Source organism: Chiloscyllium punctatum, chromosome 46, assembly GCF_047496795.1.
Source record: "Chiloscyllium punctatum isolate Juve2018m chromosome 46, sChiPun1.3, whole genome shotgun sequence".
Taxonomy (NCBI): Eukaryota; Metazoa; Chordata; class Chondrichthyes; order Orectolobiformes; family Hemiscylliidae; genus Chiloscyllium; species Chiloscyllium punctatum.
Window position 1 is genome coordinate 40962203 of NC_092784.1, and position 15215 is coordinate 40977417.

Consider the following 15215-nt stretch of genomic DNA (forward strand, 5'->3'; position numbering starts at 1 on the left):
GGGCGAGCTGATGCACCGTGCCCTCGCTGTACCAAAATTGGGTACCACTGTCATGTGCAGTGGGCAATTCTTCCCAGGCCTCAGTGCAGGGTAGATCGGGTACTCAAGCCAGCACCCTGATTCACACTAACGTTAACACGGGCTGTGACTTACCAGGTGGTGTGTACAGCGGGTGATTGATGTGATAAGCCAGCCAGGCTGCAAAACCCCAGTAATAAGTGCAATTCTAAAAGAGAAGGAAAACTCCAAATTAAACAGGACTCAGAACAAGAACAGGGGATCAAAGCATTCACATAGAAATAGAACAGTACAGCACAGTACAGTACAGCCCTTGTTGTTGTGCTGGCTTTTTATCCTACTCTGAGATCAAGCTAACCGACATATTACTATAATCCATGTGCCTATCCAACAGTCAGTTAAATGTCCTTAATATATCCGACTCTACCACCACTGCTGGCAGTGCATTCCAAGCACCCACCCACTCTGGAATGTACCAATCTCTGACATCTCCCCTAAATCTTCCTCCAATCACCTTAAAATTATGTCCCCTAGTGATAGACATTTTTGCCATAGAAAAAGGTCTCTGACTATCCACTCTATCTATGCCTCTCATCATCTTGCACATCTCTAATAAGTCATCTCTCATCCTTCTGCACTCCAATGAGAAAATCCCTAATTCCCTCAACCTTTCTTCCTAAAACCAGTCCAGACAGCATCCTGGTTAATCTCCTCTGCAGCCTCTCTAAAGTTTCCACATCCTTGCTATAATGAGGTGACCAGAACTGAACATAATATTCGAAGTGTGGTCTAATGAGAGCTTCATAGAACTGCAGCATAATCTTGCAGCTCTTAAACTCAACCCTCCCTGCAATTGAAAGCCAACAGACCATACGCCTTCTTAACAACTCTATCAACTTAGGTGGAAATTTTGAGGGATCTATCAACATGAATCCTAAGATCCCTCTGTTCCTCCACATTGTCAAGACTCCTGCCTTTAATCTGCATTCAAATTCAACCTACCAAAATGAATCACTTCATTTTTCCAGGTTGAACTCCACCTGCCATTTCTTGTCTAGCTCTGCATCCTGTCAATCTCCCACTGCAACCTCCAACAGCCCTCCACACTATCCACAACACTGCCTATCTTCGTGTCATCGGCAAACTTACTAACGCACCCTTCCACTTCCTCATCCAAGTCATTTATAAAAATCACAAAGAGCAGAGGTACCAGAACTCATTCCTGTTGAATACCACTGGTCACCAAACTCCAGGCTGAATACTTTCCATCTACTACTACCCTGTGTCTTCTATGGGCCAGCCAATTCTGTATCCAGACAACCAGAATTCCCCGTATCCCATGCCTCCTTACTTTCTGAATAAGCCTACCATGGGGAACCTTATCAAATGCCTTGCTAAAACGTGCCATATACACCACATCCATTTTTCCATCTTCCATGTGTTTTGTCACATCCTCAAAGAATTCAATAAGGTTTAGGAGTAATGATATGCCCCTCACAAAGCCATGTTGACTATCAAGCTGTGCTTTTCCAATAATCATAAATTGTGTCCCTCAGATCCTCTCCATAACGTGCCCTTCACCGATGTAAGGCTGACTGGTTTGTAATTCCCAGGATTATCCCTCTTCCCTTTCTTGAAGGAGGGAGTAATATTTGCTCCCTTCAAATCATTTAGTACTACTCCAATCGACAGTGAGGACAGCAAGATCATCGCCAAAGGTGCAGCAATCTCTTCCCTTGTTTCCAGTCGTATCCTTGGGTATATCCCGTCTGGCCCAGGGGACTTATCCTCCTCATGCTTTCTCGCAAAATTTCCAGCAAATCCTCCTTCTTAACATCAACCTGTTCAAGTGTATCAGCCTGTTCCACACTATCCTCACAAACTATAAGGTCCCTCTCATTAGTGAATTAGCTTTGGCTTTTTCATGCCCCTACTAGCTCTCCTAAGTCCATTCTTCAGTTCCTTCCTGGGTACCTTGTACTCCTCTAGAGCCCTGCCTGATCCTTGTTTCCTCAGCCTGAAGTAAGCTTCCCACTTCCTCTTGACTAGATGTTCCATATTCCTTGTCATCCAATGTTCCTTCACCCTACCATCCCCTCGTTACCTCAATGGGACAAACCCATCCATCACCTGCAGCAAGTGCGCCCTGAAAAACCTCCACATTTCTGTCATTCTTTTCCTGGAGAAAATCAGCTCCCACTTTATGCTCCACAGTCCCATACCATCTGCTCCTATCCCTCTCCAAGAGTATAGTAAAGGTCATGGAGTTGTGATCACTATCATCGAAATGCTCTCCCACCGTGAGATCTGACACCTGAACCTAGTTTGTTGCCAAGCACCAAATCCAATATAGCCACCACTCTAGTCAGCCTATCTACATATTGAGCCAGAAATCGTTCCTGGATGCACTTGACAAAAGCTGCTCCATCCAAGCTATTTGCACTAAGGAGGTTCCAATCAATATTAGGGAAGTCGAAGTCACCCATGACAACAACCCGACTATTTCTGCACCTTTCCAAAAACTTGTCTCCCAATCTGCTCCTCAGTGTCTCTGTTGCTATTGGGTGGTCTATAGATAACTCCCAAAGTGACTCCCATACTGACGCTGTGGACAGACCCTCCTCGACAACCTCTTTCTGCAGCTATGATACTATCCCTGATTAACAATGCCAGCCCCTACCTCTGTTACCCCCCTCCCCATTCCTTTTGAAACATCTAAACACCAGAACATCCAATAACCATTCCTGTCCCAGTGATATCCAAGCCTTCGTAATGGCCACAACATCGTAGCTCCACGTACTAATCCATGGTCCAAGTCTAATACCCTTATTCCTGATTACTTGCTTTAAAATAAACATATTTCATCCCATCACACTGACTGCAACTTTGGCCTATCAGCTGTCTATCCTTCCTCACAGACTCCTTGCACACTATAGCTGTCCGTTCACCGGCTACACAGCCTCTGATCCGTAGCTCCAGTTCCCATCCCCCTGACAAATTAGTTTAAACCGTCCCAAAGAGCTCCAGCAAACCTTCCACCCTGGATAATGGTCCAGTGCAACTCTCCTCCTTGTACAGGTCCCACCTTCCCCAGAAGTTATCCTAATGATCGAAATATCTGAAGCTCTCTCTCCTAAAGCAGCTCTGAAACCACGTGCTTAGCTGCACTCGTTCTCTGGTCCTCGCCTCACTAGCCCGTGGCACCGGTAGCAATCCTGAGATTACTACTCTGCTCATCTTGCCTTTCAGTTTCCAACCTAACCCCCTACGTTCACTTCTCAGATCCTCATCTCTTTCCTCACCTATGTCATTGGTACCAACATGTACTACGACTTCTAGCTCCTGTAACTGGGAGGCAGCATACCATCCGAGAGTCTCATTCGCGACCACAGAATCTCCTGTCGGTTCCTCTAACCATCTCCTAACACTATTGCTCTCCTATCCTCCTCACTTCACTTCTGAGCCAGGCTCAGTGCAAAAGACAGGCTGTTATGGCTTTCCCCTGGCAGATCGTCCATCCAAACAGTATCCAAAGCGGTATACTTATTATTGAAGGAATGGCCACAGATGATCGCTGCACTGACTGCCTATTCTCTTTCCCTCTCCTGACGGTCACCCAGCCACCTTTATCCTGTAACTTAGGTGTGACAACCTCCTTATAATTCCCCTCTTTCACTCCCTCAGTCTCCCAAATGATCCAAAGTTCATCCAGCTCCAGTTCCCTAACACAGTTACAGCACAAGTAAAGACACAGTACAAACCAACAGCACCATTGGACCAACATACCAACCTCATTGAGATTCATCTTGCCATCTGAAACACAAACGTATCGTCCCCGCATTGCTCAACAATCTCCAAAAATTCACAAATCTTTGATTCTGTCGGTACAGCATGACTCAGTCAGCACCCAGTACTGGTCCCCTGCCTTTCTCATATTGCCAGGTTTGTCCCATCAATGAAAGCATCAAAGTCCTATCCCCAACCAGCCAGTGTCAACAATGCTTTAGATAATGAGGGACCCAGAATAGTGTCAGTGTTTTCTCAAGTTTTTTCAATATTCATTTGCGGGATGTGGGCGTTGCTGGCTGGGCCCAGCATTTACTGCTCATCCCTAGTTGCCCCTTGAGGTAGTGGTGGTGAGCTGCCTTCTTGAACTGCTGCAGTTCACGTGTTGTAGATTGACCTACAGTGCCATTATGCAGGCAATGCTAGGAATTTGACCCAACAATCCAGTCCTAGATAATCATTAGTCAGCTTGAGAGAAAGATGGCACAGAAACAAGAGATTCAAAGCAGTGGTACTTCTGATAGCCTCCATTCACATAACTTGGTCTTGATGCCCTCACAGTTGAACAGCCTGTCTGTTTAAGCTAATGAACTAATAATTGGATTGGGGACTGCATGAGCTAGGGCAGGTGGGAACTGGGAAAAGGGAAGAGTACAGAGTTTATTAAAGAGTTAGAAATGCCTAATTACTGTAACCATTACAAAGCTGAACTCATAACCAACTCCCAAGTAAATCAATTTATTATCGAGCAGCTTGACGAATAGGCCAAGGGCTCCTGTTATTCTGTTCAGGCTGACTGCATTGCAGCACGTATTCTGCAAGCAACATGATACCATCGAGAGGATGTACTAAAGGGGGCTGATCAAATTCAGTGTAGATCAACAAATCTGAACTGGTCGCGACCTCCCAGTGCCAGAGGAATGCATGGCCTGGTTTCTGCTGAGGGACGTCACAGGCATGCTTTTTGGTTAAAGTTACTGTCCGCCTTACAAAGTTGTTATAGGCAGCGCCATTCCCTTCAGCCCAAAGTTACAAGCAATGAGGACAGGTTGCATAACTTAGGCATGAGCTCCATTTGAATACAAAAATTTAAGGAGTAATTTACTGGAGTTACTTAAAATGGTCGGAAGATTTAATGAGGTAGATGGAAAGAAACTATTTTCATGGAAGGATATAACCTTAAAATGAGAGCTGGGGTGTTGCACCAAAGTACTGAAATGCTGCAACTTCCACATTTAAAAAAAAACTGGAATCCAATCAAGAACCAGGAATAAGAGAGCTTTGTTGTTAGAGGGCAATCGGAGTTAGAGCTAAAGTTGGCAAAAAGGGCAGAGATACAGATCTGAAACAATCTAACTGCATGGTGGAACAGACTGGTGGGGCTTGAATAGCTTCTTCCTGTTGCTACCAGGCTGAATCCTGAGATGGTAACATTGACCCACAAGAGGAGTTTATGGAAGAGACGGAGTCTTTATTCTCAGTGTTTAGAACAATGAGGGTGATCTATTGAATCACAGAAGCCCTACAGTGTGGAAAGAGGTCATTCAGCCGATCAGGTCTGCACCAACCCTCCAAAGAGCATCCGACCCAATCCCACACGCCCACTCAATCACCCGAGGCTAGAATTGAAGCCGAGTTCCTGGTACTGTGAGGCAGCAGTGCTTACCATCGAGCATTGTGCCACCTGGAAGTATATGAAATTCTTGGAGCTCAAAAGGGTGGATGCAGATTAAAAAGATCGTTTTGTTTTGGGCTCTGGACTAAAGACAGGAAAAGATATTGCTTGAAACTAAGGAAACTGTGTAAAAAGATTCACATGTACATTCACATCTGTACATGTGAACTGTACATTCAATGCTGCCTTTCAGGGTCATTTTGCCTCAAGCCAGATTTTTGCTTGGCTTTTCAAATCGGCATCATCAGCTGGGGCCTGAGCATAGTAACAACAACTTGATTGACTCTTGGGCAGGTGGCTGTAGCCACGTGACTGGACAACTCAACGGAAACAACCAGCCTGTGAAGAAAGATATTTGCTTCTCCTCCTCCCCCAACTCCTCTGTAAAAGAAAGTGCCCAGTAGCTAGCTACTCTCCCTCATCTTTCTCTGCAAGTAACCCCTTGTTAAAAGGGCAAAAGAAAACTTTCAGCTGAAAGGATGAATCCTCGAAAATGAAAGAAAAACTGAGGGAATTGGTGCATCCATGTCCTCGTGAAAAAGATGGAATGAATGAAAAGGAATTGAAAGCTGAATTGAGACTGGTGTCGAATAACAATGGCTGTAGAGAGGACTTTAAAACAATGAGACGGCAAATACATGGGGTTACAAAACAAAAGGATATGGCAACACTACAGGGTAACTATTTTGATAATGATACCCAGAGTGGAATAGAAAGGAGTAGTGTACGAAAGCACAAAAGCACAGCAACAATTTGTGTCAAAAACAGATAAAATGGTAAAACGGAAAAAAAAATTACATAATTTAATCTTTACTTAAAATGTGCACAACATTCAGAACAAAATAAATGAATTAATGGCATTAATAGAGGTTAATAGATATGACTGTATAGCCATTAATGGACATATGGACACAATTCTGTAAGTTTTAGAATACTCGTAGACAAAGATGACAGTGGTCCTAAGGGAAGAGTACTAAACTGGGCCAAGGACAATTATATTAAAATTAGGGAGGAGCTGGGAAATGTGGATTGGACACAGCTATTTGAAGGTAAGTCCACATTTGATATGAGAGAGGCTTTCAAAGATAGGTTAAAGATAGTGCAGGATAGGCATGTCCCGTTGAAATCAAAGGATAAGACAGGCAAGATTTGTGAACCGTGAATGACAGGAGAAGTCTTACAACTAGACAAGAGGAAAAGGCAAGCGTACGTAAGATCCAGACAGCTAAGAACAGAATGGGCCCTGGAGGAATATTGGAAGAGTAGGACCAGTCTTAAACAAGGAGTCATGAAACAGCTTTAGTGAGCAGAATTAAGGAGAATCCCAAAGCATTTTATTCTTATAAAAAAAGCAAGCGGGTGACTAGAGAAAGGATTGGTCCACCAAAGGATAATGAAGGAAGGCTGTGTGCCGAATCTGAGAGAATGGGTGAGATTCTGAATGATTACTTTGCATCAGTGTTCACTGAGAGGGACATGATGAATGTTGAGATTAGAGATAGAAGTTTGATTAGTCTGGATCACATTGACATAAGTAGGGAAGGTGCGTTGGGTAGGCTAGAGGTTATTAAGGTGAACAAATCCCCAGGACTGGATGGGATCTATCTCAGGTTGCTGAGGGAGGCAAGAGAGGAAATAGCTAAGGCCCTGACAGATATCTTTGTGGCATCCTTAAACACAGGTGAGGTGCCGGAGGACTGGAAGGTTGCTCATGTTGTCTCTCTGTACAAGAAAGGTAGTAGGGATATTCCAGTTAACTACAGACCAGTGACCCTAATGTTAGTGGTGGGAAAGTTGCTGAGGGATAGGATCTATTTATATTTAGAAAAAAATGGGCTTATCAGTGATAGGCAACATGGTTTTGTGCGGGGGAGATCATGCCTTACCAACTTAATAAAGTACTTTGAGGAAGTGACCAAGTTGATAGATGAAGGAAGGGCTGTAGATATCATATACATGGACTTTAGTTTGATAAGGTTCCCCATGGTAAATTAATAGAGAAAGTGAAGTCACATGGTGTGCAGGGTGTTCTAGCTAGGTGGATAAAGAACTGGTTGAGCAACAGGAGACAGAGAGTAGTAGTTGAAGGGAGTTTCTCGAAATGGAGAAAGGTGACCAGTGGTGTTCCACAGGGATCAGTGCTGGGGCCACTGTTGTTTGTGATATACATAAATGATCTGGAAGAGGGCACTGTTGGTATGATCAGCAGATGACACTAAGATTGGTGGAGAAGCAGAACAGTGGGCAGCACGGTGGCACAGTGGTTAGCACTGCTGCCTCACAGCGCCAGAGACCCGGGTTCAATTCCCGCCTCAGGCGACTGACTGTGTGGAGTTTGCACGTTCTCCCAGTGTCTGCGTGGGTTTCCTCCGGGTGCTCCGGTTTCCTCCCACAGTCCAAAGATGTGCAGGTCAGGTGAATTGGCCATGCTAAATTGCCGTAGTGTTAGGTAAGGGGTAAATGTAGGGGTATGGGTGGGTTGCGCTTCGGCGGGTCGGTGTGGGCTCGTTGGGCTGAAGGGCCTGTTTCCACACTGTAATGTAAATCTAAATCTAATGTAAATAAGGGACTGTCAAAAGAATACAGGAAAATATAGATAGACTGGAGAGTTGGGCAGAAAAGTGGCAGATGGAGTTCAATCCAGACAAATGTGAGGTGATGCATTTTGAGAAGTCTAATTCTAGAGCAAATTGTACAGTAAATGGAAGAGCCTTGGGAAAGGTTGATGAGCAGAGAGATCTGGGAGTTCAGGTCCATTGTACCCTGAAGGTTGCTGCACAGGTGGATAGAGTGATCAAGAAGGCATATGGTATGCTTGCCTTCTTTGAACAGGGTATTGAGTATAAGAGCTGGAAGGTCATGTTGAAATTGTACACGACATAGTATTCTAAGTGCGGCTGAACCGATGTACAGTTCTGGTCGCCACATTACCAACAGAATGTGGATGCTTTAGAGAGGGTGCAGAGAAGGTTTACGAGGATGTTGCCTGGTATGGAAGGTGCTAGCTATGGAGAGAGGCTAGGTTTATTTTCTTTCGAAAAAAGGAGATCAAGGTTCCTCTATACTTCCGACTATAACCTGGTGGTGTGTAATTAGAAAAAAGGAGACGTGACTGAGGTCTACAAATTCATGAAGGGTTTAGACAGGGTAGAGTGAGATAAGCTTTTTCCCAGAGTGAAGGATTCAATAACAAGAGGTCACACTTTCAAGGTGAAAGGTGAAAGGTTTAAGGGGGATACACGTGGCAAGTACTTTACAGAGGGTGGTCGGTGCCTGGAACGCGTTGCCAGCAGCGGTAGTAGAGGCAGGCATGATAGATTCATTTAACTTGCGTGTGGACGGATGCATGAGTAGGTGGGGAGCAGAGGATTACAGATCCTAAAACAGAAGAGCTGCACAGATGGCGGTTGAATACGCATGAGTGAATGAACTGAAAACTAGTTTTTAAACAGCAATTGCACTCTGTGAGGGATGGAAATTGGGGAAAAAAAAATCCTTTAATGAAATACAAAAAGTAGATCACACTGGGAATAGTTTACCACTTGAAAAAAAAAAACCCAAAATTGGGGGGGGGGTGGTGAAGAAAGATGAAAGACCTCAGGTGCTTTCACTGCAACACACAAAGTCACAGTGCTGGCGGTTTAAGAAAGGCACTTGGAAAAATGACTTGGTAAAAGAGGCTAAACCAGTGCGATTGGTTCAGGCAAGCACGGGAGCAAGACAGTGCATGAGAGAGCAAGAGCACGTGTGCGAGTACGCAAAATTGCTCACACAGCCTTATCTATGTCTTAGAAAGAGCACCATCTAATTAACAATAGTACCAATGAAAGATAAAGCAATCCAGACAGAAGAATCGATGGAGAAGGCACAGACCATTCCAGAAGACACATAACCTGGCTATAATTTTGAGAGACTAAATTCTATGTTTTTTTAAATGCAAGTGGAACTTCTATTTATTGGAACAACATAACATTAGAATCTTGCTTTATTTGGAAATAGCTAGTAGTCAGTAGGGATCTATTTGGTTTGTTAATACTTTGGTTAATTTGTTCACTGTTAGAGTTAGATAAATAAATTGTTAACTGTTGATTCTAAAGCGAAGGTCAGGAATTTATTTTATTTAACCTCTAGAAATGGCTGAAAAGTAGTTTTCACACTCCGAGGGTGAAAAGCTGAGTGGAAGGTGCCCCTCTCTGGGTGGTTTGGTTTTAGTTGTCAGAGTTTGCATAGGAAATTAAGGGGTAATCTAACTAAGGATTTTAGCAAAAAACAAAGAATTCAAGAAGATACATAACAAAAGAAACTAATTACACTGTCCCAAGTGTCCATAACAAGGCAGCATAACCTTATAAAATAAGAGCTTAGCCATTTTAGGAGCAAAATCAAAAAGGCCATTCAGCGCACACAGTCTGCTCCATTGTGCAATGAGATTATGGACAATCTGATAACCCTCAATTCCACTTTCCTGCCTTTTCCCATAACTCTAGATTCCCTTCTTAATTAAAACAAAGTCTCACTCAACTTACTCTTAAGCATCCAGCCGTAGCAGCCCTCTGCAGTAAAGAATTCCACACAGTGGCACAGTGGTTAGCACTGCTGCCTCACAGCGCCAGAGACCCGGGTTCAATTCCCGCCTCAGGCGACTGACTGTGTGGAGTTTGCACATTCTCCCCGTGTCTGCGTGGGTTTCCTCCGGGTGCTCCGGTTTCCTCCCACAGTCCAAAGATGTGAATTGGCCATGCTAAATTGCCCGTAGTGTTAGGTAAGGGGTAAACGTAGGGGTATGGGTAGGTTGCGCTTCAGTGGATCGGTGTGGACTTGTTGGGCCGAAAGGCCTGTTTCCACACTGTAAGTAATCTAATCTAAGTAATCTAATCTAATCTAAGATATGGAAGCAGTTATTCACAAGAGCAGAAGTGTACTGCTGAGGTTGTATTAGGCTCTGGTCAGATCATCTTTGGAATATTCTGAGGAATTCTAGGACCCTAATGAAGGATGTGCTGGTGTTGGAGGGGCTCCACAGGAGGCTTTTAAGGGCCTGTCATGAGGAGCGGTTGAGGACTCTGGGTCTGTACTGGATGGAATTTAGAAGGATGAGATTGAAACTTACAGAATACTGAGAGGCCTGGATAGTGTGGACATGGAGAAGATGTTTCTCCTACTAGCAGAAACTAGGACCCGAGGGCACAGCCTTAGAATGAAGAGACACCTCTCTCGAACAGAGATGAGGAGGAATTTCATCAGCCAGAGGATGGTGAATCCATGGAACTAGTTGCTGCAGAGTGTTGTGGAAGTCAAGTCTTGAGTGTATTTAAATCAGAGATAGATAGGTTCTTGACATGGAATTCAAGGTTTAGGGTTAAGGCTGGAGGAAGTGCTTGAGAAATATATCAGCCATCATCAAATGATGAAGCGGATTTGATGAGGTGACTGACCTAATTCTGCCTCGATATATTATGATATATATGAGGGTGGAATTTACTGGAGCTCACTTACAGCTGTGAAGGTTGAGACTGACTGAAACATCCAGAAAGAAAAACCTAAGATTTGGAGAGAAGACAGATATAAGATAACTATAATCTACTAAGGAGGAGCAGCAGACTTGAGGAGCTGAATACTTCTTCCTTGTCAACGTACTGAGCTTGGGAGCATGGTGGGGCTGGTCTCTAACACAGCTGGACAAGGTAAGAGCTCTACACAGAAAAGGATAAAACTCTACAGATAATGACAGAGTAAACACTGTTACCTTGAAGATGTTTCGGAATGGCATGGTGCCATGGGAAAACCGATGAACAAACAGAGTCTCCAGCAGCCTCTTGATGTAGTGAAAGGAGTGGCAAATGCAGGCAAGGCTACAGGGAGAAATGAGACAGTGAGAGTACTTACTGTTAATCAGCACTTATAATATGGTGAGCATTGTAAAATATAACTGGAGTTACTGACCACATTAAGCAGTCTTTAAAAACTCCCTTCAACATCCAAGTGCAGTGCTCCATCCAGCTTTCCCAGATTCTACCCTATCCCATTAATAACCCAAAATCAAACCACATTACCTCTGCAAAAAGCATAGTGTCTTATTAGGGTTGGGTAATAAATGACATCAGTGACAATATCAGCACAGACAGAGAATCAGGGAATGGTTACAACACAGCAGACTATTCCATTCATCACATCTGCAGTGAGTACCACTTCCCAGCCTCCAACCTTCAGGCTTGCCATTCTCTTCTCTTCAGGTACTTAGCAAATTCCTGACTGGAAGACACAACTGAACCTGCCCCCACGATATTCTCAATCGTTCATTACATTTCACCATAAGGGGAAGGCTGACACAACCTCAGATCTGAAGAGCACCCTTCCACAGGCAGATGCAGATGTTCCTGTGATATTGCTTAAAGAGCCTTGGATTCTCCCATTCTCCCCTTAACCAGTGTCACCAGAAAAATATTAATCAGTTGGCCTTGGGATCAACTCCAGAGTCCTCAGCCTCATGCAATCAGACAGCTCCATGGCCTGCCAACACCTAACACCAGTGTTTCTGTCAGGAATAAACCAGTATCTATTGAACAGTGGCCCAGTGAAGAATCCATCCTCTCTGAGATAAATAGTACAGATGAGATGAACAAAATCATGTGTGGAGTTTGCACATTTCTCCCCGTGCCTGCATGGGTTTCCTCCGGGTGCTCCAGTTTCCTCCCACAGTCCAAAAACGTGCAGGCTAGGTGAATTGGCCATGCTAAATTGCCCATAGTGTTAGGTGAAGGGGTAAATGTAAGGGAATGGGTCTGGGTGGATTGTGCTTCGGCGGGTTGGTGTGGACTTGTTGGGCCGAAGGGCCTGTTTCCACACTGTAAGGAATCTAATCTAATAAGTAAAATATAGAGCAGCACAGTGTAGATAGAAGGACAGAGAACCTACATCTCACCCCTTGAGTAGGCCAAACATTGAGGAAAACCACTTGTTAAATTTTTGAAATGCGAGTGTGACTTCCAAGGCTGGCATTTATTGCTGACTATTCAGAGGAAGGGTCACTGGATCCGAAACAAACTCTTGACTTCTCTCCACAGATGCTGTCAGACCTGCTGAGATTTTCCAGCAATTGCTGTTTTTGTTTCTGGCATTTACATATCAAAAGGGAGTAGAGGCTTTGGAGAGAGAAAAGGTTTACCTGGATGTTACCTGGTATTTGCTATGAGGAGAGATTGGACAAACTCGGTTTGTTTTCTACAAGAATGTCAAAGGATGGAGCTGGGGGGGACCTAACAGAAGTTTACAAAATTACAAATGATGTAGATATAATATTGATAGTCAGACTTTCACACCGGTTAGAAATATCATTTCCAAGTGGACATAAGTTTAAGGCAAGAGGGGGAAAGTTTAAAGGAGATGTGAGAGGCAGATTTATTTTGAGAGAGTCATAATTGCCTGGAATGCTTTGTCAGAGGAGGTTGTGGAGACGGATACAATAGCATAAGGCATTGACATTGGCATAGGCAGGGAATACAGGGATACAGACTGCAAAAAGGCAAAAAGCTTTTAGATTAAAAAGGCATCATGTGTCAGCACCATTTTGTTTAGATTAGATTAGATTTCCTACAGTATGGAAGCAGGCCATTTGGCGCAACAAGTCCACACCAACCTTCTGAAGAGTAACCAGCCAGACCCATTCCCTTACCCTACATTTACCCCTGACTAATGCACCTAACACAATGAGCAATTTAGCTTGACCAATTCAACTGGCCTGCACATCTTTAGATTCTGAGAGGAAACCGGAGCGCCCGGAGGAAATCCACACATACAATCGCCTGATGCGGGAATTGAACCCGGGTCCCTGGCGCTGTGAGGCAGCAGTGCTAACCACTGAGCCACTGTGCCACCTGTCTTGGCAGGCCAAAGGGCCTGTTAGTGTGCTGCACTGTCCTATGTTCTTATTGCTCCTACCCCCTGCCCCCATGCCCTCAAGATGGTGGTAGTAGCCTTCTTCCCCAAGCTACTGTAGTCCACCCAGGTTTACAACTTGTAATTCTGGACCATTCGCAAAAAAGGAGATCTCCATGAGTCAAGACAACATTCAACTTACTGCACAACTGAATGGGGACTTGAGGTGAAAGCGTGCTTAGGGCCATAGATAAACGGCAGTCGGAAATAGAAGAGCAGGTAAATCAGCAGCGGTCCAGCATACTCAGTGAGAAACACCTGAGGGGGTAAAAACAACAACATGCATCACACACAGTACTTCAACACTTCCTTGTCTGGTGTGGATGCGTGGTAAACTGTTTACTTCCATTTAATTCTACATTCCCAACCTCTGTTGCTGACCTGGGTGACTGCAGGAAAGATAGGGAGGATGGGAATAAAACCAGAGGAACTTTTAATATATTCGTTTCTGGCCGACCAGCAGCGTCTTAGGTCCAAGGTAGAAACTGCCTGTCACTTGTCCACAATCGAGGACTTGTCCAGTGGCTCGGGCTCTGTGGACAGCACACACAATTAATGGCAGGAAGAGGAATTGGAGTGTTTGGTAGAACAATCAATTGTTGATTCCTTTAAGTTTTCTTTTAACAATTAGTGATACCACTTCAAAGAGGCATAAAAGCATTGCCTCTGTTGTCTCTTACAACCAGCTACATTCATCGACTTTCTCCAGTTCTGACAAAAGGTTTCTGACCTGAAACCCTACTTGATCCTGCCTGCTGAGTATTTCCAGCACTCTATTTGGAAAGCAATGGCTCATTTCTTTCTGCTAATTCAGATCTTCACTTGCAACTGCAGTCATTCTAATGCTAATCCTGATGCACCAGAGAATTGCTGACACACACACATCTCCTCTCATTCTTGGTTCTGTCTAATTGCCATACAAAATTCCATAATGCATTTGCAAACCAAATTCCTTCAATAGGTCATGTTAAGAATAAGCATAATAGGTAGTTACACTGCTAACTTTTCATCAAAGTCTACCTTTAACACACAAGATTATAATTCCTAGCCTTCATGCATCAATGAGGTTGACTGTACTCCTCTCATGAAGCACACACAACATTTGTGTCAGCAACATTCATGCCTTCAAATCAGAAAGTCAGGGTGCAACTCCCAATCCCAGATGGAACATAGTCCAGGCAGACACACCACTGGGAGCCCAGGGAGTGACACAGGTATCTGCTTTTTGGTCTTAAGTATGTTTCTCTCAAGTTTAGGCCATTATTTGGTTAGTGACAAAATCTGTCCAACGTGTACTTGAATCAAGGAGCCCAGGCAGGGATCATTTGGCCCATCAAACCTCTGCTACCTTTTCAAAGACAGCTACCTAAGTTGTCTTTGTCCCCTGCTCTTTCCCTATCACTCTTCAACTGTTTCAGTTCCCAAAGTATTTATTCAGTTCTCTTTTGTAAGTTACTATTGAATTTGCTTCTGCCTTCACAGATGCATTTTCTAGCCTACTTTATGTTTAGAAAAGACTGGAAATGTATAACAGATCTAGCATGCCCCTCAGGAAACACAACCAATTGTGTAGTTTAGATGAAAGGACAGAGCAGTCAATTTTCATGCAAAAATACATGGCCTGAACAGGTAACTGACAATATGTCAGAATAAATGTTATAGGCATCCTACGTGCACTCCCATTAAAAAGAACTGTTGGTACACAGTGACTCAGTATAGCAGAAATTAAAGTATTCAAGTTTTAATACACAAGTCTATAAGCAAAAATTGTGGACAAGATGTTCACGTGCAAAGGTTGCAC

The 15215-nt window shown here is 43.9% G+C and overlaps 1 protein-coding gene across 2 annotated transcripts in view; it reads right to left on the reverse strand.

Moving 5' to 3' along the window:
- tecrb (trans-2,3-enoyl-CoA reductase b) overlaps positions 1 to 15215 on the reverse strand; it is a 99088-nt gene that overhangs the window by 24131 nt on the left and 59742 nt on the right. For both annotated transcript variants that reach the window (XM_072564071.1, XM_072564070.1), the window contains 3 exons: positions 13557 to 13672; positions 11226 to 11331; positions 154 to 226 (listed from right to left, as the gene is read on the reverse strand). In XM_072564071.1, the coding sequence (XP_072420172.1) occupies positions 154 to 226; positions 11226 to 11331; positions 13557 to 13672 (295 nt within the window). The remainder of the gene's footprint in view (positions 1 to 153; positions 227 to 11225; positions 11332 to 13556; positions 13673 to 15215) is intronic.